Source organism: Mixophyes fleayi, chromosome 7, assembly GCF_038048845.1.
Source record: "Mixophyes fleayi isolate aMixFle1 chromosome 7, aMixFle1.hap1, whole genome shotgun sequence".
Classification (NCBI taxonomy): Eukaryota; Metazoa; Chordata; class Amphibia; order Anura; family Limnodynastidae; genus Mixophyes; species Mixophyes fleayi.
Window position 1 is genome coordinate 8840276 of NC_134408.1, and position 27250 is coordinate 8867525.

The following is a 27250-nucleotide window of genomic DNA, read 5'->3' on the forward strand; positions in this document are numbered from 1 at the left end:
ACATTAATGACCATTGCAGCTATTTGCAAAATATATTCTAAACCACAGCACCAATCAGATGCCTCCTTTCATGATCTAATGTGCAGTAGACAGAGAAAAGCTAATCTATTACTGGTTGGCGCAAATATTGCAGCCATATGCACTACTAGCAAATACATAACTGGGGGTGTGGCTCACATTGGAGCATACTACGTACCTCGGGGGTGTGCCTAGTGGTTCTGAAAGAGACAGCCCCCAAGCACCCAAAATCCTCTCCCACAAAAACAACGTTCCCTTTCCACAGATGAGTAGGATATGCCTCACAATAGTGCTATTAGCCTGGACAATTCGGGGCAATTGAGAGTCTTCTGTGACCGATAATCAAAAACATTCCAAAGTATTGTATTGTATTGTGAGGCTTGTGATTGGTTGACAGCTTCTTGTATTAATATATCATCCTTTTTTCACCAGCATCCTCTAGCACATCTCAAGTCAACACCGGGAATTAATGATTTTCCACAAATCCTCTTTGGATTGCGTTTAATCTTTTTAATACCTTTTTACAAGTATTATAAATTGCAGTACAATTACTAACATGTCGCTCTGCTGAAACATATTTACATTCAGTTTAAAAAAAAAAAAGAAAAAAGGAAAAAAAAAAAAGTGTGGAATAAATTAATAATAAATTAAAATAAATTAATAAAATGGAACGGCGCCGGGCATCTGTGGTTCTAGAGGAGCGATTGAGGAGATTGCGAGGGGGGGGGGGGGGGGAGGGGGACTTAAAACAGATATATATAGGTGTCTATATATGCTGGGCTAAATTATCAGAACCTTACACAAACCCTGAAATAGCAGCAACTTATACAAAATAAAAATATATTTTATTCATTTAGTCATCGTTTTTAATTTGGGGTGTTTCCTCCTGGGTGTCATGTAGAGTACCACTTACCTGAACCCTTCAAATCTTTCATTTGGATTCTTAAATTAAGTACCACCTCATATTGTTCTATCCACAGTGGCAAGTACACAATCTCTTAGCGTGTACCTGCCCCCTACACACAGTGGAGGCAGCCATTTTGGGAGGCGGCCACAGGGGCAGCCATTTTGTGAGCTAAATCAATATACAAGAGAATCTCGCCAAGTAAAATACCTAATGCCTCAGTGATGTCACTGGTTCCTTGTAAATTGATTGGCTGCATACCATGCTTCCCTACCAAGGGTCAGGTGCTGGGGTGGGGAGGGGCTTCATGACGCGAGTAGCTTCATTAGGCCCCGCCCAGCGTCGCCCCAGGACACAAATGGCATCCTCGTGGGGGAGTAGGCAGGAGAATGCCGCAAATTTGTGGAAAATAAATGGTTCAGCTGACAAAATGGCTGCCTCCACTGTGAATAGGTGGCAGGGACGGCGTTAAAAAATAATAACAGGCCTCTGCCATCAGATTAACATTACGACCTATTAACTGCTGATATTGTCAGCCTAGACGTCAGCAGAAGGGGTTAAAAAACAAACAAAACACAGATGTCCGGGGGCAACGAGCGCTTGTACGAAGCTATGAGGGATCCACAGGTTCTGATCAAGGCAAACGCTGCCTGATGATTGGCTAATATCTGGCCATGCTTAACCCTTACGTGTGCAGCTTTGCGCAATTTATTTTTGCTTATTTTATAATAGCCATTCCCTTAGAGTAGACGTCTGGGCAGTTAGACTTAACTCCTAACATGCTGCTGCCCATAGCTCTCCCGTAACTAAAGGGAGGGATGCAGGGGGGCATTAACCCCTCACCCACATAACAAAGGGGAGGTAGAGAGCTGAAGGAAGTTGCAGTAATGATTTATTTCAGCCACCCCAGGTTAATTGTGCGTTACTGGAGTAAGAGGACTGGCTGCGTTGTATGAGCTGTACCACACACACCCCCATGTGGTCATTGGGAGTACTGCAAGTGGCATCCTTTTGAATACTGGTCCTACCCTGCAGAGCGCACTCTCTGTATTTAGGGGGATCCAATGGCTATTGTCTACATTATGGGCTTGCAAGTCGTTCAAGTCACATGGAAATATCTACACAATAACACTGACCCAGCGGCTCATTTAAAGGGTGACGCGTTTGTGCTCTGAACATACATAAGTAAAAAGAAAAAACGTATTTACGCCTATATGTTGCGTCGGATGCATCTCAAGATGTATCCGGCTCAAGAACAGTAGTATATGCACAAGAGGTGCATCAGGTGCAACAAGTGTGCGTACTTACACCGCACCATAGCGACGTGACAGTGTTAGTAGTAAGTGCTAGAGTCACTAAACCCTGTTTGTAAACAATATAATAATGTATTGAAGTGTAATATACACAACTGAGAATAGCGTCTGGACAGTTATTGGGAAATGCGGATGTCGCCTTCTCAATATAAAATGTAAATACAAAAACAAATACAAAATAACAATACAAAATTAAATAATGAAATTAAATAAAGACATCTCTTGTTTTCCCAATTTAAACGTCAAATGGGAATCTTCCTCCCTGCAGTGGTCCAAATGGACGATTGCAATTTAATATAATGTAGACGTGACACTAATAATTTAAGTACCATCAGCTGGAGGGTTCAGAACAGAAGGAGCCAATGTAAAGCAGCTAGATTATAATGCCCATAGTCGTCATCATGATTGCGTATCATTACCCCGGGCCTCCAGCACCCGCAAGAAACATGCTCCTAAAATACATCAATGATGCGTCCATGTCTAATTATGTCGCAATTACGTGAACACGCTTGTCCTCCCCTGATGATCTCCTTCCGCCTCCCTAGGCGTAAGGAGACGCAAGACAACGATACGCAAAAAAACTATGTACAGACGTATGCATACACATTTTTGGTGCATAGGTGCAGTGCGGAAATGTGTATGTTATGCAAAACAAAAACAAAAAACATGCGTACGTTACACTTTAAATGAGCCTCTGAGAGTATTGCAGGATCTCATCTGTGGGTATGAGTGACACCTAGTGGTCACTGTGTGTATTGCATGATCTCATCTGTAGGTATGAGTGACACGTAGTGGTCACTATGAATATTGCAGGATCTCATCTGTAGGTATGAGTGACACCTAGTGGTAACTGTGAGGATTGCAAGATCTCATTTGTAGGTATGAGTGACACTCAGTGGTCACTGTGAGTACTGCAGAGAATAAATCTTTAGTATGAGATAGTAGTGGCTCGTTCACATAATACTGTCACATTGTCAGGTTACACAGAGAGGTAATGATATCTCCCTACCTCTCTCTCCCTCCTCTCCAAGATTCCCTAGAGACCTCCTGCAGACCTCTTAAGCAGCGCATTACAAGGTGCCTAATCGCCTCCATTTATAAAGGCACAGTCTTAATGCTGCAGCGGCCAAACTGGGTCTCAGATTTGGGGATGGTCTTTCTGGATCCAGGTGGGTGAGGGCTTATAGAGCTAAGGGGTGCGGGGGATAAATGTCACTGTGAGCAGTCCTGGTCTTTGGCTGAGAGGCTGTCGGAGACCGGATGTCCATTCTTGGGTCGTTGGCTCATCCGAGACTGCTGGAACAAACTGTAAGCTCTTCGGCAAATCAGGTAAAACCAGTAGACCTGGGGGGCCATGAGGATGGCGGCCCCGAAGTTGTATTCTGGGGAAAGGTTGAACGGGACTCTGTACAGAGGCAGTCCAACACGCTGTCCGTATACCCAGTACATGTAGGGGAACAGCAGGAGGCGGCAGCAGAAAAAAGTCGTCAGCATGAGGACGCCATTGACACGGTGGAGGAGAGTGTGCTGCTTCTTGTACTGCGGGATGGTGGGAGAGAAAGGAGAGACAAACATCATTATGGTGAAAAGAGACATAAACGCTTTATTGAAAAGGGGTTGTCTGATACTGCAAATAAGAGGTTCTCTTCCTCCCCCTACTCTCCTGACTGGGCCGAGGCGCCAATGGTTAAGAGGCACCAAAAACACTGAAGGGCTAACGTTGGCCCAACTTCTGACACACTGTCCATCGTTCAAAGCATGATTAAGACCATACTTGTCAACTCTCTCTGAATGTCAGGGAGACTCCCTGAAATAGGGGTGATCTCCCGCACTCCCTGAAGAGTCTGGCATTCTCCCTGATGCTGAGCCAGTACAAGACGTGGTTGGCTTCACCATCTGTGGCATGATGAGGCAGTTCAGAAATTGTGTCCTATGTCCATGTATTGATGCCTATGGAGGTGGCCATTTTCATGGAGACCAAGATTTAATCAAAGACTGACAAGTAAGACAACATGACTCCAGTAATGGAAACAGAAATGTAAAAGACACTTCAGTCTCTAGAGATTCATTAGCTGCTTTTCTTTAACGCATAGTTGCCTACTCTCCTGGAATGTCCGTGAGACTCCCGCATTTCAGGGAGACCTCCCAGGACAACAGGGCAACCTCCCGGTTGTCGCCCCCGCAATAGATAAGTGATGGAGGGGCTTAATGACGCAAATATTACGTCATCTTAGCCCCGCCCCCTGCTGTAATTGGCCAAAACTGTAACAATCATTTAGGGTAGGGGGGGGGGATGATGATGTGATTCGTCAAGCCCCGCCCCTGCACGCCCACCTCCCCCGGGATCTCCCTGAAGTCAACGAGGAAAAGTTGGCAAGTATGATTAAGACCCCATGTTTTCCTAGGCAATATACTGGTTATGATCCACCCTATGTTTGTTAAAATAAAACTACACCAACAAATGGGTTACAGTAATCCGGCCCTCAGTATCCACTAGGTTCCAGGAGGGACAGGTACTATGGAATGATTATACGTCTATCACACAGTAACTGATATGTGACTGTACCTTTAATGTTTCTGGACTGAACCACTGTGGCTAGAGGAGGGGTGCACACACAGTCATACTCACCTGGATAAGCACTTTGCCCAGGCAAACAAATGGGGTGCTGATCTCAGCCATCAGCATGCAACCCAAGAAGAAGTCCCCCTTTCCTTCTCTCCAGAGCTGCAAGGGAGAAAAACAATTGTCCCATGAGTAAAGTTAGTTATTCAAACAAGACCTGAAACTAATGGGAACCTGCATACAACATCCTGGTCTACTTCTTGGCTCTGCAAAACTAGGCTCACTGTTACGCCTGTCTGTATTTATCAAGTAAGATCCTCACTCCGCCCAACCTCACTCTGCCCAACCCCTCCCCTCATCCCGTGCTCGATGCCAACGCTGCCATCCTGCTTTACCAACCTACGTCCTAGGGTGGTCGGCAAGGGGAAACTTGATTTTGCACTGCGCAGACAATGAACGACCTCCAGTGCATGTATGTCCAGCTCTGCACTGTCATGCTATGCAACAGTGATATGTAAAGCGTTAACCTGTTACATGTACTCATACCACACGTGGCACGGAACCATATTACAAGCGGGATCAGTAATGCAACCCACGGAGAGAGAGGTTCGAGCATTGTGTCATCCCACTCATAGGTAACCCCCGCGATGGTCTCTGAGATCATGGGGAAACTGCGGGTTTGAAAAAGTGGAGATATTGCCTGTAGCAACCAATCAAATTCTAGCTGTCAATTTGTAGAATGTACAAAATAAATGATAACTAGAATCTGATTGGTTGCTATAGGCAGAACATATTTGGTGGAAAGAAAAAGAAATGATCTAGTGGGGCACTCAAATGGGCAAAAAAGGTTTATTATTTTTTTATTTAAAGTTTAAATATCTGTTAAATACGTCTTTATTGATTTGAAATTAAAACATTCCATTAGCGAAATATAAAAGTTGAAAAATAGATACCACCCTAAATAGAAATAACTGATAAAAAGACAAAAAAGAGAATTTGTCTAACCGCGACACTGCTCCATTATAAACCTAATTTATATTACCTTAGGTGTAAAATACACATTTATAAGTCTATGATTATAACCACATCCCATAAAAAGACAGTAATGTGAAAATGATGGACTTTATTTGTACATATTGCTAAATGGCAACACCAAAAGGAGAACAGCCCAAAAAATTCAAAGATACTGCGGCATTCCGAAAATATATGAAGGGACTATTGTGATCCCTAATATAACCACTGTGCCCTACATATTGTCCTGGTGTATAACTAAGGGGATTGATTAATTGTCACCTTGAATTGAGGGCTAATTTCCCTAGCAAGCACCAGTATATAGTGTATGGCAGTCCTGCTCTATTCGTGTCTCACTATCGCTCCCTTCTAACTCTGCGGGCAGCGTGTGAGTCTAGCTGTGTAGGGCACAGTGGTTATATTAGGGATCACAATAGTCCCTTCATATATTTTCGGAATGCCGCAGTATCTTTGAATTTTTTGGGCTGTTCTCCTTTTGGTGTTGCTATTTAGCAATATGTACAAATAAAGTCCATCATTTTCACATTACTGTCTTTTTATGGGATGTGGTTATAATCATAGACTTATAAATGTGTATTTTACACCTAAGGTAATATAAATTAGGTTTATAATGGAGCAGTGTCGCGGTTAGACAAATTCTCTTTTTTGTCTTTTTATCAGTTATTTCTATTTAGGGTGGTATCTATTTTTCAACTTTTATATTTCGCTAATGGAATGTTTTAATTTCAAATCAATAAAGACGTATTTAACAGATATTTAAACTTTAAATAAAAAAATAATAAACCTTTTTTGCCCATTTGAGTGCCCCACTAGATCATTTCTTTTTCTTTCCACCAAATATGTTCTGTCTAAATCAATGATCGGGTGCACCTAGCCTCAGGTGGTGTAGTGAATGCAATGTAGCTATACTAATACATACACCCCGAGGAATTACATGGGTTACCTGGTGCGGTTTCCTTTCTAGTTTAAAACCATATCTGGCTGCTATAGGCAACATCTCCACTTTTCAGACCAGCAGCTTAGTAAATATATCCCTAAGTGTCCGTTGTACATCAGCCGATTATGTCAACGTTGGATTAAAGATTACAGAACCATTCTCTATGTACTAGCTGTGTAAGTGGCTAGACATATTATTGTGCGACTGAGTGTGCATGTAAGTGTGCAACAGGCTGTGCATACGAGTGTGAGTTTGTTTTATCGACCACACAGTGGCACAATAAATGTCCACCCTACATATACAAAGTCCAGGTCCAACCATTTGCCTATTGATGAGGGATAATATCCATCATAAACGCTCTCTCAGTATAATATCCTGAGCTCAGGAATCTGTCAAACACTGGACACCAGCTCTGGTCATCATTCAGCTTTACCTGGTTCTACCGAATCTAAAACTAGATGGTAATGTGAGCCGCGATGATGTAGTCACTGTCCTCTGACCACCACTTACCACGGACACGGGAAAGCAGACGGCCACCATGAAGACGTGGTGCAGGACCATCAGGAACTCCTTGTGCAGATAGGCCTTGATGAGCTGCCAGCCTCCGGTATGTCCTTTCACCTTATGCTTGTGCCAGTAGCAGAGGTACATGGCGTATACATCATATATAAAGTATGGGACAGCAAAGCGTGTGTACGTGGCTGCCAGCCAATGCCTGGGGTGAGAAAAAGAGATCCATAAAGAGGGAGAATGGTAGAGTATTAGAGGAGGAGAATGGTAGAGACAATAGAGGGGAGAATGGTAGAACCATAGAGGGGAGAATGGTAGAACAATAGAGGAGAGGATGGTAGAACAATAGAGGAGAAGATGGTAGAACAATAGAGAGGAGAATGGTAGAACAATAGAGAGGAGAATGGTAGAACAATAGAGGGGAGATGATAGAACAATAGAAAAGAGGATAGTAGAACAAAATAGGAGAGGATGGTAGAATAATAGAGGGGAGAATAGTAGAACAATAGAGGGAAGAATGGTAGAACAATAGAGGGAAGAATGTTAGAACAATAGAGGGGAGAATGGTAGAACAATAGAGGGGAGAATGGTAGAACAATAGAGGAGAGGATAGTAGAACAATAGAGGCAGAATAAAATAATAAAATAAATCACAATGAAGGAGGAAATGACAGAGAAACACAGAGGAGATAATAGACCAGGAGGGTGGAATAATAGAGGAATAGAGGGAATGATGATAGTGGAATGCATGAATAGAGGAGGGGATAAAAGCATTATAGAGAAGGGAATTGATAGAGCCACATAGGGATGATGATAGAGCCACAGAGGAATGGTGATAGAGTCACAGAGGGATGATGATAGTGGTATGCATGAATAGAGGAGGGGATAAAAGCGTTATAGAGAAGGGAATTGATAGAGCCACAGAGGGATGATGATAGAGCCACAGAGGGATGATGATAGAGCAATGGAAACAGAAGATGAAAGCACGGTTGAAGGGAAGATAGTAGAGTTATAAAGGAGAGGACATTAAGGTCATAAAGGGAGAAAGATAATCATGGCAGAGGGGATGATAGAGGAATTGGGGGTAGAGGGGGAGAAAATATAGTAATAAAGAAAATTAAAGATCGATATAGGAGGTATATGATAGATTGGTTAGGAGGGACCATCATGGAACAATAGAAGGGGCAGTAACAGTGAATAGTGGGGATGATAGGGTAATAGTAGGGGGGTGACAATAGAAGGGGCAGTAATAGTGAATAGTGGGGGATGATAGGGTAATAGTAGGGGGGTGACAATAGAAGGGGCAGTAACAGTGAATAGTGGGGGATGATAGGGTAATAGTAGGGGGGTGACAATAGAAGGGGCAGTAATAGTGAATAGTGGGGATGATAGGGTAATAGTAGGGGGGTGACAATAGAAGGGGGAGATAAGATAAAGACCAGGGAGAATATAATACAGGAGAGGGGAGATGATAGGACAATACAGCGATAGGTGAAGGTGAAATCACATAGACGGATGGAGAGGGAAGAAGGACCATAATTATTATGAGAGAGAGATAGGAAAACAAATAAGTTATTAATGAGACAAAGGAATATTACTACATTAACCCCTCCCTTACTGCATGAACCCAACTACTGATCCATTAACCCTTTTCATCCTTCAAAATCCCAGAGCACACATCACACCCTCTAGTAGAGGTTATAGGTATTAACCAGCGCAGAGCCAGAGGCCTCCGCGGATTTCCTGTTTAGCTGCAATTCCCATAATAGTATTCTCTGGTATGTCCGGTCCACATGGGCTCAGCCGGGGTGTACAGAACCCTTATAACCGTGCCAATTAGACAGATGTCAGGACGGCTTAATCTCTCGTCTACATTCAGTTTAATCTCCATCTGGCCGAGCGGTGATGGAGAGTGGGGGGGGGGGAAGGCTGGGGGGGGGGGGGGAGTGGTAATCTCTTTTAAACGTATTAATTCTTGCAAATAACACAGATTACAAGATGGGGGAGGGGCTAACCTTCAGCCGTCTGACCTGCTGTTAACCCTTACACCTCATGGTTCATGGATGTCTGCGTTGAGTAGTGCGTTTAACACTTTCCATCCCACAGATGATGGTGGATACACAACCATGCAGCTACTACACCATACAATCAGGCACACGCTACTACATTATACACAGCTTCCTATGTCACAATGTAATATAATTGTATTATGGTCATGTCCAGTGATCAGGTCATGTTGGGGGTGTAGTGTCCTATGTCTGTATACAGTGTAATAGAATTGTATTATGATCATGTCCAGTGGTCAGGTCATGTTGGAGGTGTAGTGTCCTATGTCTGTATACAGTGTAATAGAATTGTATTATGATCATGTCCAGTGGTCAGGTCATGTTGGGGGGGCGGGTTAGTCTTATATTAATTAGTTCAAAACCAAAGTATCTCTGCTAAATTGATTGAAAATGTCGGCACTTCTGGGACAGTAGGAAACTTTACTTTTAGCACTTTCATTTTTTGCATCTACAAACCCAGGTCACCAGCTATGTAAAAATAATTTAAATAAACAATATTTATATGGTAAGTCCATCACATGTTTGCTAGTAAAATTGTTGGCAAATATACAGACATAAATGTTTGTACCCTTTTTTTAACTTAATTTGCTTGCTACACCTGCGCTGGTGTTCTGCCAGAAGGTGGCGCTGCAGGTTTTGTCATGAAGCCATTTTGCTTCCACTACTATCTGTCTGTCACAATGTTATATATCAGACTACTCTGTGGTGCCCAGGACTAGAGCAAGGAATGAACAGAATTTGCAATATGCATTTTCCCAACAGTTCGAACATTTTCTATACGCAGAACGTAGAAATCTTTTCCTTTGTCTTTTACTATGTGACTCACAGAGAGTTATATCGTATTAGATAATTCAATATTTTTAGATGTCTAAATAGTATTAAGAAATAACCTTGGATGAGAAACCTCCCAGACACTGCATCCAACACATCTGCCTGCACAGCTATGTACACACTACATACTTATACACACTCACCATATCCTTACACAAGTCTCCATACACTCACCATATCCTTACATACAATTACCAAATTCTTACACAAGTCTCCATACCCTTACACAAGTCTCACCACACTCACCATATCCTTAGACAAGTCTCACCACACTCACCAAATCCTTACACAAATCTCCGCACACTCACCAAATCCTTACACAAATCTCCGCACACTCACCATATCCTTACACAAATCTCCGCACACTCACCATATCCTTACACAAATCTCCGCACACTCACCATGTCCTTACACAAATCTCCGCACACTCACCATATCCTTACACAAGTCTCACCACACTCACCATATCCTTACACAAATCTCCGCACACTCACCATATCCTTACACAAATCTCCGCACACTCACCATGTCCTTACACAAATCTCCGCACACTCACCATATCCTTACACAAGTCTCCGCACACTCACCATATCCTTACACAAGTCTGCACACTCACCATATCCTTACACAAGTCTCTGCACACTCACCATATTCTAACACAAGTTTGCACACTCATCATATCCTTACACAAGTCTCACCACACTCACCATATCCTTACACAAGTCTGCACACCGACCATATTCTTACACAAGTCTGCACACTCACCATTTTCTTACACAAGTCGCCGCACACTCTCCGTATTCTTACACATGTCTCCACACACATCATATTCCTATACAAGTCACTGCACATTCACCATATCCTTACATATCCTTACACAAGTCTCCGCACACTCACCATATCCTTACAGAAGTAATACTCACCATATCCTTTTACAAGTCTCTGCACACTCACCATATCCTTACACAAGTCTCTGCACACTCACCATATTCTAACACAAGTTTGCACACTCATCATATCCTTACACAAGTCTCACCACACTCACCATATCCTTACACAAGTCTGCACACCGACCATATTCTTACACAAGTCTGCACACTCACCATTTCCTTACACAAGTCTCCGCACACTCACCGTATTCTTACACGTCTCCACACATATATCATATTCCTACACAAGCTTCCGCACACTCACCATATCCTTACAGAAGTAATACTCACCATATCCTTTTACAAGTCTCCGCACACTCACCATATCCTTACACAAGTTTCCGTATACTCACCATATCCTTACACAAGTTTCCGTATACTCACCATATCCTTACACAAGTCTCTGCACACTCACCATATCCTTACATATCCTTACACAAGTCTTCGCACACTCACCATATCCTTACACAAGTCTCCGCACACTCACCATATCCTTACACAAGTCTCAGCACACTCACCATATCCTTACACAAGTCTCCGCACACTCACCATATCCTTACACAAGTCTCCGCACACTCACCATATCCTTACACAAGTCTGCGCACACTCACCATATCCTTACACAAGTCTGCACACACAATGGCTTATCCTGGTTTATCGGGGAAGCTGCCCCCTGCTGGCAGCTATGAGGACAACAAACACCTCAGGTATATTACAGCTGAACTTACTGATTTTGAGTCTCAGCTAGTTAATGATGGGGTCAATATGTGGTGGGATTATCTCAGAGTGTCCTTGTATATATGGCCGCAGACTTTATGACACAGTGCGGAAAGAATTTTCCAGACGTCACCATGGAACTAGGTCCAATATACACCAGATACAGGATTCCTGGTAATTATCAGTGTGACATGTTACACAATGTGTATCACTTATACTAACAAATATTCTGCTCTGCTCTCTACTAAACTACCCGGAGATCTGTCACCGGACAGCACAGATCCATATACTGCAATGATCTCTGCTCCAACTGCAGCTGTGGCAGAGGGCTACCAGTATCAGTAGTTATGTCAGTTTTAGTGTTGAGCATGATAAATATCAGTTACTGGACTCGATTCCACAATTTCCTTTTAGACATGACAACTGCCGTAGTACACACGCATGTACCCACACATGTACACACACATGCACCCACACATGTACACACACATGCACCCACACATGTACACACGCATGCACCCACACATGAACACACGCATGCACCCACACATGTACACACACATGCACCCACACATGTACACACGCATGCACCCACACATGAACACACGCATGCACCCACGCATGTACACACGCATGCACCCACACATGAACACACGCATGCACCCACACATATGCACCCACGCATGTACACACGCATGCACCCACACATGTACACACGCATGCACCCACACATGTACACACGCATGCACCCACACATGTACACACGCATGCACCCACACATGTACACACGCATGCACCCACACATGTACACACACATGCACCCACACATGTACACATACATGCACCCACACATGTACACACACATGCACCCACACATGTACACACGCATGCACCCACACATGTACACACACATGTACACACACATGTACACGTGCATGCACCCACAGACAAATACACTGCACACGTGCGTTCCTAGCTCTACCTCCAACATGACATATAACACACAGGGCCTGATTCATTAAGGAACATGTGTTTGCAATCAGGAATAACTGTAAAAATGTATTTTATGTTCAGTAGACATTAAGAACATCCCAATAAATGGATTTTATGGATAAAATTTTAAACAAACCTCTTTTTTTATTATTTAATGTTTTGTCATTAATGACTATGGGCCTGATTCATTAAGGAAAGTACTTTTTTTTTTTACTTAAGTTTTCTCCTGGACAAAACCATGTTACAATGCAAGGGGTGCATATTAGTTTATTACTCTGCATGTAAGGAAAATACTGGCTGTTTTTTCCTAGCTCAACTTTAAATTTCAGTGTAGAAATAAGCTATCAAGTATTTGTGTGCTACATGAAAAAACGGACAGTATTTTTCTAATGTGCAAAACAATAAACTAATTTGCACCCCTTGCATTGTAACATGGTTTTGTCCAGAAAACTTAAGTAAGAAAACTTACTCAATTTCTTGCTTAACTTTCCTTAATGAATCAGGGCAAATATTATTAACAGGTGACATTAATTTAATAGTTTGACAGATTAGTGCTGTCCTATGTACGATGACCTGGGGAGTGGCGCAGACGCCAGCGTTGCACCATTACACAGAGCGCTCAGTCATCACATTAACCCCCAGACACTGAGCCGTGAGTTCACTTTCCCTGCACACCTCCCCTCCGCACAGTACATCAGATTGTATACATATTTAATGGCTCCTTATGTTCTCTGGCTCCCGGGCAGCCTATCAGCTTGTCTGCTCCCTGCCAGGCTGCTTAACCCCCGCATGTACCCTGCAGGTCACACATACCTGTCCTCAATGACATCCCTGCAGGACGAGGCTACGATGTACCCGGCTGTAGATGCCAACACAGCTTGTATGGAGGAGACCAGTCTGTAAGAGAAGGGAGAGCTGAATGCATGTCTTCACAAAGCAAACATCTCTGTAAACTGACAGCTAGTGTGTATGTATGTATATAATAAATATATAATAATATATATATAAATATATATATATATATATTTATATATTAGAGGTGCTCACTGACCCCCGTGAACTGGTTTTGGATCTGGATTAGCACACAAACTGCCTTTGTGTGTTTTGGTTTTAATTTTTTTAGAAAAAATCCTAAAATATGCTAAAATCACATAATTTTGCTCTTTTTTTGTTCCTACATTATTATTAACCTCAATAACACTAATTTCAAGTCATTTGCAGTCAATTTTGACCACCTCACAGGTCACAATATTATTTTCATACACTTTCGGACAAATACTGCAGCGACCTGGCTGGATGGTAAGTGACAGAGCAATGACACAAACACACGGCAGTTCCTAGCACATCTAGGACACGTTGGCACACAGCAGTGGCAGAAAAGAAAAGTGGTGCAAGATGGAATTGTCCTTGGGCCCAAACCGTTATGTTGGATCTTAAGAAGGAATCCAAAAATCGCGAGATCCGACGACGTAACAATGACGTTTTGCCTCGTTTTGAAATCCGAAAAAGCACGAAATTACCAAGCCGGCTTGGTACTCGGATCTGCTAAGTTCGGGTGTGTTCAGTTCTCAGGGAACCGAGCCTGAGCATCTCTAATTATATATATATATATATATACATATATACATATATATATACACATATATATATATATATATATATACACATATATATATATATATATACACATATACATATATATATATATATATATATAACTGCAACATATAGATAAACCTATAAGTATCTGCAATATATAAGTAATGGCAACATATAGGTAACTGCGATATACTGTAAAGTATACTAGAGGAAAAAAATGTTTTCCATGAAATAAAAGCCTAAGGTATACAACACAATATGAGATGAATGATAAAACAATACATGTAAAAGTTCCCATATCCTGACATAACGTTATTTAATATCAGATATCAAAGGCGAAATCTGCGCTATATCCATATGCCAACATAATGGTTTCCGGGGGACATCTAATTAGGTTGCACGCAGTGCTGTCTCTCATAACATGGAGTACTACAATACCCATCATGCCATTGGCTCCTGTAAGTGGCTGTACCCTGCTTTCTGTATGTAATGAGACCAGATGCTGAGAGTTACATGTAACATAGAGGAAACGTGCTGGACTGTCCCTGGATATGACATATCACAGCAACCAATGGGATATCTGCATACATGGTCTCACTTGCACTACACAGATAAGAGCACATTTCTGATTGGTTGCTGTGATCTTAGTCCAGATTTGCAACGTTAGTACATAACATTTGATATGTTGGACATTTTATGTGCTAGAAATATTCATGAGTTTTTGTTAGATAACTAAATCCGAGGAATTGTCTCCAGTAATCCAAAGTAAAGTGTTTGCAGCAGGAAATTCAATGTGTTCTGCAAAAAATTGTCCCAAAGCAGAAGATATACGTTTGGCTCATAAAATCTCTTTCAGTTACCGCTCAAAATTGGCCTGTTCAAAATCAGGACAAACTGTATGAGAGAATAATGATGCACTGTGGGCGTGGTCATGCGATGTGGGGGCGTGGGCAGAGGTTCCGACGCACTTTGTCACCCCCTTGAAATCACCCTTGAACTGCACCCTTCCATTCCAAATTCCCAACAGTTTCCTCAAAACGGCACTGCCCCATCAAAATCCGTACAGTCTGCAGGTTTGCATACATTTGGAATTGTTTTCATTAGCCTTTTTGTATAAAGCCACTTGCATTTTAGATTTAGTGTTCCTTTAAAGAGACACACCGGTGGCTAGTATCCAAAAATATCCACAATTGCCTCCTCTCCTGGAGTGTCTGGGAAACTCACAAACTTTGTGGAAGAGTAAGTCGCCCACCTGGATGTACATGAGAAGTGGGCTGGGCTGTGATGTGAAACGCGTCACCGTTAAGGGACTGCGGCACTGCCCAGCTGGGGGCTGGGCCGTGATCATGCCCACCGCATCGCCTCGCCCTCCACACTTCGCCTCCGGAGAAATGCTCTTATACTTAGATTTCCATGGAGAACATTTGAAGGGAAGAAGAGGAATCAAACAGCAGCCTGTGCTCACTCCCTTTCCCAAGGCAGAGCCATTTTTGGTATCATCCAGGGCAGAATACACGGTGGCTCAGTGGTTAGCACTTCTGCCTCACAGCACTGGGGTCATGAGTTCAATTCCCGACCATGGCCTTATCTATGTGGAGTTTGTATGTTCTCCCCGTGTTTGTGTGGGTTTCCTCCAGGTGCTCCGGTTTCTTCCCACACTCCAAAAACATACTAGTAGGTTAATTGGCTGCTCTTAAAATTGACCTCAGTCTCTGTCTGTCTGTCTGTGTATGTATATGTTAGGGAATTTAGACTGTAAGCCCCAATGGGGCAGGGACTGATGTGAGTGAGTTCTCTGTACAGCGCTGCGGAATCAGTGGCGCTATATAAATAGCTGATGATGATATGTTTCCTATGTATTGTGTATATTGTGAAATATGAAATATTTCGGGTATTCCCTTTGTTTACCCCGGAGATACCCCACATTACCATTTATGGCATTACTGGCAGTGCCCGGCGTGATGGCAGTGGGTTAGTGTTATTCTACGTGTGTCCCAGCACTGAATAAGATATTGAGCTGTGTGATTTGTATAGCACACTGCAGAGAGAAGGGGGGTTATAGAGCGATGTACTGTGCGGCTGGGCAGGCTAGATGTCTGGCTGTATAGTTAGGTAGCGTCATCCGCACAGCTGACATCACTGGGAAATGAATTGTCTGCAATTCTATAATTTACTGCAAAGGTCATCCGTGATGTATTCTACTCAAGTCTTAGCCAGCTGCAATGTCTCCTCCCCCCACAGCTAAACACAAGCCCAGGTAGCCAGGTGCCACCCTGTAATATCTCACAGAGCAGTCTAATATTTTGCTTAGGATTGATCATATGAGGGGGAAGATTTTCTAAACCTTCTAAATTGGAAAACTGGAGGTGTTGCCCGTAGCAACCAATCAGATTCTAGCTCTCATTTATCTACTACATTCTAAAAGATGTTAGCTATCATCTGATTGGTTGCTATGGGCAACACCTCCACTTTCCCTTTTTAGAAGTTTGAGTAATGTTACCCTATTTTTCACAAGGGACTGGTGACATCACCGAGGACTTTAGAGGGGATGACATCAGGGAAGTTCTCTTCTGCCTTATAATCCCCCAGCCAGTTGTGTCAAATACTGCAATGTGGGTGGGGGGGGGGGGGGTCTCCATCCCCTTTAAGGATTAATTTAACATGGAGCAAATAGCTGTAACCCATAGGAACCAATCAACAGTGGACCTACCCATTCTGACCACATCCAAAATGGCAGCCTCCACATCCATTGACCTTTGGGCTGTGGCTCTATACCTGGCTATAAGGGCATGCTGGGACTCATAGTTTCATTACAGCTGGCGAGGAACCGGTTGACTACCTCTGCCGTACACAGCAACATAAACACCAGAGAGACCGGCACGGAGACGCATATATACGCCATGCGTCATATCGTCTGCCCTGCTGGAGGCCAGGTGCAATTACACGCTGATGACAGTCACCAGCACACACTAGCCGTTTCTGATTGGCTGCCTGAGAATCCACCTCTGAAGCTGATAGGTTGCTTTCTGCATTGATCGTGCCTAAATGTAGCTTTTTGTGAGAGCATTTTACAATTTTTTTTCCTTCCATTCATACATGAGAAGGAATATTATGCTTACTGTATTATAACAAGCTAGTAGCAAATGTGTTTTTTTCACTATCATAACAAATATTTCTTGTGCTTATGACCTGGAGGTGTATATGGGTGTATGTACGCCTGACGTACCTGGCAACCAATCAGATTTCAGCTCTGATAAGTCTATTGCAACTTAAGCTAATGAAAGCAAATTTCTGAGTGGTCGCTATAAGTTACAGTACAAGTATGCTGCTAACAAAATATTATATGAGCTTATAACATGGAAGTGTGCAAAGTGCCAGCTGACATCGTGTCAGTGATTCTCTCGTTAACACAGGTGAGAGTGTTGACTAGGACAAGGCTGGAGATCACTCTGTCATGCTGATTGAGTTAGAATAACAGACTGGAAGCTGTAAAAGGAGGGTGGTGTTTGAAATCATTGTTCGTCCTCTGTTAACCATAATAATTTGCAAGGAACAGATGCAGTCATCATTGCTTTGCACAAAAATGACTTCATAGGCAAGGATATTGCTGCTAGTAAGATTGCACCTAAAACAACCATTTATCAGATCATCAAGAACTTCAAGGAGAGAGGTTCAATAGTTGTGAAGAAGGCTTCAGGGCACCCAAGAACGTCCAGCAAGCGCTAGAACCGTCTCCTAAAGTTGATTCAGCTGCTGGATCGGGGCACCACCAGTGCAGAGCTTGCTCAGGAATGGCAGCAGGCAGGTATGAGTGCATCTGCACGCACAGTGAGGTGAAGACTTTTGGAGGATGGCCTGGTGTCAAGAAGGCCAGCAAAGAAGCCACTTCTCCCCAGGAAAAACATCAAGGACAGACTGATATTCTGCAAAAGGTACAGTTATTGGACTGCGGAGGACTGGGGTAAAGTCATTTTCTCTGATGAATCTCCTTTCAGATTGTTTGGGGCATGTGAAAAAACGCTTGTCCGGAAAAGGAAAGGTGAGCGCTACCATCAGTCCTGTGTCATGCCAATAGTAAAGCATCCTGAGACCATTCATGTGTGGGGTTACTTCTCAGCCAAGGGAGTGAGCTCACTCACAATTTTGCCTAAGAACACAGTCATGATAGAATAGAATGGAACCAAAACATCCTCGAGAGCAACTTCTCCCAACCGTCTAAGAACAGTTTGGTGATGAACAATGCCTTTTCCAGCATGATGGAGCACCTTGCCATAAGGCAAAAGTGATAACTAAGTGGCTCGGGGATCAAAACATCAAAATTTTCGGTCCATGACCAGGAAACTCCCCAGATCTTAATCCCATTGAGAACTTGTGGTCAATCCTCCAGAGGTGGGTGGACAAACAAAAACCCCACAAATTCTGACAAACTCCAAGCATAGATTAGGCAAGAACGGGCGGCCATCAGTCAGTATGTGGCCCAGAAGTTGATTGACAGCTGCCAGGGAGAATTGCAGAGGTCTTCAAAAAGAAGGGTCAACACTGCAAATATTGACTTATTGGGGTGCAGGGTGACATTATTGTGGGGTGTCCAGGTCAGAGGGGACCAAAAACCATGACAGGTAGAAGAAGAGAGGAAGTAGAAACAACTCCCATTGAGTGTTATCATAGCCTGCACAGAGGAAGAACATACATCCATGTCTATCATATAGTCCCCCGTGTAGAGGTAACAATTACACATAACATTATTATCATACGATAAGATAAGGATTTGCTACAGATCTATAAAAATCAAGTACAGACCTACATAGCAAAACAAGCCTTATTGTAGATATTTAAAGGGGGAGCCAAGGTACACATAGTAACACAGTACATGTACTGTACAATATGATGTACACACAATCTTTTCTTTCTATGCTTATTTTTTGATAACACACTTATAAAAGGGTGGCCGCACTATAATAGTATAAAGCCATCACTTCCTGATGTTACTTGTAGGAATTGGGTATAGTTTGGCCTCTTTGGTTACAAAACTTCTCATCCCACTGCTAACACCAATATACACCAGCAACGTACTCTCATCCTATTCTAAACACACACAGAGAGGTTAGGAATAAGTGACACAGCAGAAGATCTGGGACAAGGCTATAACTAAACACTGAAATAGTTATGCAGAACATAAGATCAGCATAGGACGGCCTCTTTGCCAAGATGAATTAGAAAAGGCCAAAAACTGAAATAGCGCCAGACGTTTTGCAAACTTGCAAATAAACGTTATACATCTAGTAGGTGGGTGTGCCCCGGCTAAATATAATCCTGCTACTTAAAAGAAGTTGGAAGTGACCTTACACACCCCATGTGTGACGGTGTAGCGTCTCTTCTAACGTGAGAGGTAGAAATGAATAATATTAATAAGTTGCAACAGCATTGAACCCTACTACACACACACATTTATATTTAAATATATATATATATATATTGTACAGTCTATAGATACATTGTGTATCACACGTGTTATATATAATGATCACACACAGTACATGGAGCTGCACCAGGTACACGGACACACTGTACAGTCTATAGATACAGTGTGTATCACACGTGTTATATATAATGATCACACACAGTACATGGAGCTGCACCAGGTACACTGACACACTGCACAGTCTATAGACACATTGTGTATCACACGTGTTATATATAATGATCACACACAGTACATGGAGCTGCACCAGGTACACTGACACACTGCACAGTCTATAGACACATTGTGTATCACACGTGTTATATATAATGATCACACACAGTACATGGAGCTGCACCAGGTACACTGACACACTGTACAGTCTATAGATACATTGTGTATCACACATGTTATATATAATGATCACACACAGTACATGGAGCTGCACCAGGTACACTGACACACTGTACAGTCTATAGATACATTGTGTATCACACGTGTTATATATAATGATCACACACAGTACATGGAGCTGCAGCAGGTACACTGACACACTGTACAGTCTATAGATACATTGTGTATCACACGTGTTATATATAATGATCACACACAGTGTAGGAGCTGCACCAGGTACACTGACACACTGTACAGTCTATAGATACATTGTGTATCACACGTGTTATATATAATGATCACACACAGTACATGGAGCTGCACCAGGTACACTGACACACTGTACAGTCTATAGATACATTGTGTATCACACGTGTTATATATAATGATCACACACAGTGTAGGAGCTGCACCAGGTACACTGACACACTGTACAGTCTATAGATACATTGTGTATCACAGGTGTTATATATAATGATCACACACAGTGTAGGAGCTGCACCAGGTACACTGACACACTGTACAGTCTATAGATACATTGTGTATCACACGTGTTATATATAATGATCACACACAGTGTAGGAGCTGCACCAGGTACACTGACACACTGTACAGTCTATAGATACATTGTGTATCACACGTGTTATATATAATGATCACACACAGTGTAGGAGCTGCACCAGGTACACTGACACACTGTACAGTCTATAGATACATTGTGTATCACAGGTGTTATATATAATGATCACACACAGTACATGGAGCTGCAGCAGGTACACTGACACACTGCACAGTCTATAGATACATTGTGTATCACACGTGTGTTATATATAATGATCACACACAGTACATGGAGCTGCACCAGGTACACTGACACACTGTACAGTCCTATAGATACATTGTGTATCACACATGTTATATATAATGATCACACACAGTACATGGAGCTGCACCAGGTACACTGACACACTGTACAGTCTATAGATACATTGTGTATCACACGTGTTATATATAATGATCACACACAGTACATGGAGCTGCACCAGGTACACTGACACACTGTACAGTCTATAGATACATTGTGTATCACACGTGTTATATATAATGATCACACACAGTACATGGAGCTGCACCAGGTACACTGACACACTGTACAGTCTATAGATACATTGTGTATCACACGTGTTATATATAATGATCACACACAGTGTAGGAGCTGCACCAGGTACACTGACACACAGCACAGTCTATAGATACATTGTGTATCACACGTGTTATATATAATGATCACACACAGTACATGGAGCTGCAGCAGGTACACTGACACACTGTACAGTCTATAGATACATTGTGTATCACACGTGTTATATATAATGATCACACACAGTGTAGGAGCTGCACCAGGTACACGGACACACAGCACAGTCTATAGATACATTGTGTATCACACGTGTTATATATAATGATCACACACAGTACATGGAGCTGCACCAGGTACACTGACACACTGCACAGTCTATAGATACATTGTGTATCACACGTGTTATATATAATGATCACACACAGTGTAGGAGCTGCACCAGGTACACTGACACACTGTACAGTCTATAGATACATTGTGTATCACACGTGTTATATATAATGATCACACACAGTACATGGAGCTGCACCAGGTACACTGACACACTGCACAGTCTATAGATACATTGTGTATCACACGTGTTATATATAATGATCACACACAGTACATGGAGCTGCACCAGGTACACTGACACACTGTACAGTCTATAGATACATTGTGTATCACACGTGTTATATATAATGATCACACACAGTGTAGGAGCTGCACCAGGTACACTGACACACTGTACAGTCCTATAGATACATTGTGTATCACACGTGTTATATATAATGATCACACACAGTACATTGAGCTGCACCAGGTACACTGACACACTGTACAGTCTATAGATACATTGTGTATCACACGTGTTATATATAATGATCACACACAGTGTAGGAGCTGCACCAGGTACACGGACACACAGCACAGTCTATAGATACATTGTGTATCACACGTGTTATATATAATGATCACACACAGTACATGGAGCTGCACCAGGTACACTGACACACTGTACAGTCTATAGATACATTGTGTATCACACGTGTTATATATAATGATCACACACAGTACATGGAGCTGCACCAGGTACACTGACACACTGCACAGTCTATAGATACATTGTGTATCACACGTGTTATATATAATGATCACACACAGTGTAGGAGCTGCACCAGGTACACGGACACACAGCACAGTCTATAGATACATTGTGTATCACACGTGTTATATATAATGATCACACACAGTGTAGGAGCTGCACCAGGTACACTGACACACTGCACAGTCTATAGATACATTGTGTATCACACGTGTTATATATAATGATCACACACAGTACATGGAGCTGCACCAGGTACACTGACACACTGCACAGTCTATAGATACATTGTGTATCACACGTGTTATATATAATGATCACACACAGTGTAGGAGCTGCACCAGGTACACTGACACACTGTACAGTCTATAGATACATTGTGTATCACACGTGTTATATATAATGATCACACACAGTGTAGGAGCTGCACCAGGTACACTGACACACTGTACAGTCTATAGATACATTGTGTATCACACGTGTTATATATAATGATCACACACAGTGTAGGAGCTGCACCAGGTACACTGACACACTGTACAGTCTATAGATACATTGTGTATCACACGTGTTATATATAATGATCACACACAGTACATGGAGCTGCACCAGGTACACTGACACACTGCACAGTCTATAGATACATTGTGTATCACACGTGTTATATATAATGATCACACACAGTGTAGGAGCTGCACCAGGTACACTGACACACTGTACAGTCTATAGATACATTGTGTATCACACGTGTTATATATAATGATCACACACAGTGTAGGAGCTGCACCAGGTACACTGACACACTGTACAGTCTATAGATACATTGTGTATCACACGTGTTATATATAATGATCACACACAGTGTAGGAGCTGCACCAGGTACACTGACACACTGTACAGTCTATAGATACATTGTGTATCACACGTGTTATATATAATGATCACACACAGTACATGGAGCTGCACCAGGTACACTGACACACTGCACAGTCTATAGATACATTGTGTATCACACGTGTTATATATAATGATCACACACAGTACATGGAGCTGCACCAGGTACACTGATACACTACACAGTCTATAGATACATTGTGTATCACACATGTTATATATAATGATCACACACAGTACATGGAGCTGCACCAGGTACACTGATACACTGTACAGTCTATAGATACATTGTGTATCACACGTGTTATATATAATGATCACACACAGTGTAGGAGCTGCACCAGGTACACGGACACACAGCACAGTCTATAGATACATTGTGTATCACACGTGTTATATATAATGATCACACACAGTACATGGAGCTGCACCAGGTACACTGACACACTGTACAGTCTATAGATACATTGTGTATCACACGTGTGTTATATATAATGATCACACACAGTACATGGAGCTGCACCAGGTACACTGACACACTGCACAGTCTATAGATACATTGTGTATCACACGTGTTATATATAATGATCACACACAGTACATGGAGCTGCACCAGGTACACTGACACACTGCACAGTCTATAGATACATTGTGTATCACACGTGTGTTATATATAATGATCACACACAGTACATGGAGCTGCACCAGGTACACTGACACACTGCACAGTCTATAGATACATTGTGTATCACACGTGTTATATATAATGATCACACACAGTACATGGAGCTGCACCAGGTACACTGACACACTGTACAGTCTATAGATACATTGTGTATCACACGTGTTATATATAATGATCACACACAGTACATGGAGCTGCACCAGGTACACTGACACACTGTACAGTCTATAGATACATTGTGTATCACACGTGTTATATATAATGATCACACACAGTGTAGGAGCTGCACCAGGTACACTGACACACTGTACAGTCTATAGATACATTGTGTATCACACGTGTGTTATATAATGATCACACACAGTACATGGAGCTGCAGCAGGTACACTGACACACTGTACAGTCTATAGATACATTGTGTATCACACGTGTTATATATAATGATCACACACAGTGTAGGAGCTGCACCAGGTACACTGACACACTGTACAGTCTATAGATACATTGTGTATCACACGTGTTATATATAATGATCACACACAGTACATGGAGCTGCACCAGGTACACTGACACACTGCACAGTCTATAGATACATTGTGTATCACACGTGTTATATATAATGATCACACACAGTACATGGAGCTGCAGCAGGTACACTGACACACTGTACAGTCTATAGATACATTGTGTATCACACGTGTGTTATATATAATGATCACACACAGTGTAGGAGCTGCACCAGGTACACTGACACACTGTACAGTCTATAGATACATTGTGTATCACACGTGTTATATATAATGATCACACACAGTACATGGAGCTGCACCAGGTACACTGACACACTGTACAGTCTATAGATACATTGTGTATCACATGTGTTATATATAATGATCACACACAGTACATGGAGCTGCACCAGGTACACTGACACACTGTACAGTCTATAGATACATTGTGTATCACACGTGTGTTATATATAATGATCACACACAGTGTAGGAGCTGCACCAGGTACACTGACACACTGTACAGTCTATAGATACATTGTGTATCACACGTGTTATATATAATGATCACACACAGTACATGGAGCTGCACCAGGTACACTGACACACTGTACAGTCTATAGATACATTGTGTATCACATGTGTTATATATAATGATCACACACAGTACATGGAGCTGCACCAGGTACACTGACACACTGTACAGTCTATAGATACATTGTGTATCACACGTGTTATATATAATGATCACACACAGTGTAGGAGCTGCACCAGGTACACTGACACACTGCACAGTCTAGAGATACATTGTGTATCACACGTGTTATATATAATGATCACACACAGTACATGGAGCTGCACCAGGTACACTGACACACAGCACAGTCTATAGATACATTGTGTATCACACGTGTTATATATAATGATCACACACAGTACATGGAGCTGCAGCAGACGCACGATGGAGATGACACCGGCTCCCCCCCTCTCCCCCTCCCCTTCCCCGGGTACCTGGCTGACACTATGACGGTGTTGGATTCCTCCCCACGGAACAGCCGCAGCCTCCGCAGTCCGGCCTTGGAGAGGAGGAAGAGGCCCGGGAAGAAGAGGCTGCCAGCCACCAGGACATGTACCATTGCGGCAGCAGAGAGAGGATGGAGCCCAGAGAGATGGGGGGTGGGGAAGGGGGGAGAGAGAGAGACACAATACAGGGGGACACGATGCACACACAGCAGAGGGGTGCATACAGACAGACAGACAAAGGGGGCAGAGTCCTGGTGCAGACAAAGAGACAATGGGGAGAGGGGAGAGGCAGGGAGGGGAGGGGGAGATGATGTGTGGTACCCGGCTCAGGGATGAGGGATGTTGCACTCTCTCTCTCTCTCTCCCCAGCCAGGCACATAGACAGTCCTAGAGGTTCTGAGTGACACCCAGGGCAGGGGAGGGATGGCACCGCTAGGAGGGAGGGATTTAAAGAGATACCATTGGATTTGGTGCTGCTCAAGGTTGTCATAATCCGGTTTAAGATGTCTCTGGTGTTATACTTATTGCAGACACTTCTCCTCTGATGGGATCATCTTATCTCAGCTTACACATGGGGGACCCCTCACCCCTGGAATATGGGGCATCTGTGACCTTATAACAGGATTACTGCAGATTGTTCTTATTGATTTATAAGGCACCAACATAGGCAGGTGCAAGGGGAATGTATCACAAGCACAAGTTAGAATAATGCTTATGTGGCCAAAAAAAAACTAATGACAATGTCTTGTTTTAATAGCTTACAATCTGAAATAATAGATAAGGGACGGTGCATTTATTAGGGAGGTTTAGCACTAAGTACAGAGGCAGACACCAAAATCTACTGCATTTATGAATGAGGGAGGCAATCTGTGGCTGTTGTGGAACTACAAGTTCCAGCATGTCCTATCAGTCACAGCTCCAGCTGCTCAGTTTCAGCCGGCTGTCAGGGCATGCTGGAACTTGTAGTCCTACAACAACTATAGATAACATGTAGCCAACTCTAGCAGAGACAAATGTCACAGGGTATGTAGTCTGGACTCCAAAGTCTTATAAATTGGGAATATATTATTCCTAAATACAACACACCTATCTCACATATATCAACTATTATAAGAACCTTATTATAGGATCACCCCCAGTGTTATAAGGAGACCCGCACATTACAGCACCCCATTATAAATGAGTACCACCCATTGCACGCCCCACTAAAGGCAACCCAGCCTGAGCCCCCCAGGATCACCCCCCTGTGTATGAAACTCATGAGTCACCCAACGGCTGCTGCAGGTGACGGTGACAGAGGGGAGCTGACAGGATTCATCTGCAGCAATTAGCAGGGGAGGGGTCAGTGCCTTGGGGGGCCACTAATCTGCCCTGTACCAGACACATCCACTATAGCAGAGTCCTCAGTGGACCCCGGTGCACTCCCCTCATTTATCAGATGACTGAGGCAATTTTTTCTAGCAAGCCCAGTTCTATATGAATTGATTTTCCTATATGAAGCAGCACTTACTGATCCTCCAGCTCCTGCTGACATAAGCTGGGGGAGGGGGGGCACTATACCATGTGTTCTGGCTTGTGCTTAGCTTGTCCTTATTGTGGAACACGACATGATGTTCACATAGACAGGAACCCAGAGGAACCAGCCCAGAT

The 27250-nt window shown here is 42.8% G+C and overlaps 1 protein-coding gene across 1 annotated transcript; it reads right to left on the minus strand.

Annotated features, from left to right (window-relative positions):
- Nucleotides 1-507: 507 nt before the first annotated feature.
- On the minus strand, nt 508-26017 carry TLCD3B (TLC domain containing 3B). Its single transcript, XM_075178945.1, has 5 exons — nt 25589-26017; nt 13626-13709; nt 7278-7482; nt 4865-4960; nt 508-3774 (listed from the first exon to the last, which is right to left on the minus strand). Exons 1-5 carry the CDS (start codon nt 25711-25713, stop codon nt 3448-3450), a joined length of 837 nt encoding a protein of 278 aa, XP_075035046.1. The 5' UTR covers nt 25714-26017; the 3' UTR covers nt 508-3447.
- Nucleotides 26018-27250: the final 1233 nt, after the last annotated feature.

Excerpts from the sequence above, each read along its gene's own strand:
- TLCD3B (XM_075178945.1), bottom strand. The coding sequence starts at position 25,713 with ATGGTACATGTCCTGGTGGCTGGCAGCCTCTTCTTCCCGGGCCTCTTC. Across the intron at positions 4,961-7,277 it reads TCTGCTTTCCCGTGTCCGTG|CTCTGGAGAGAAGGAAAGGG; the intron begins GTAAGTGGTGGT and ends TCTCCCTTGCAG. Across the intron at positions 3,775-4,864 it reads TGGGCAAAGTGCTTATCCAG|TACAAGAAGCAGCACACTCT; the intron begins GTGAGTATGACT and ends ACCATCCCGCAG.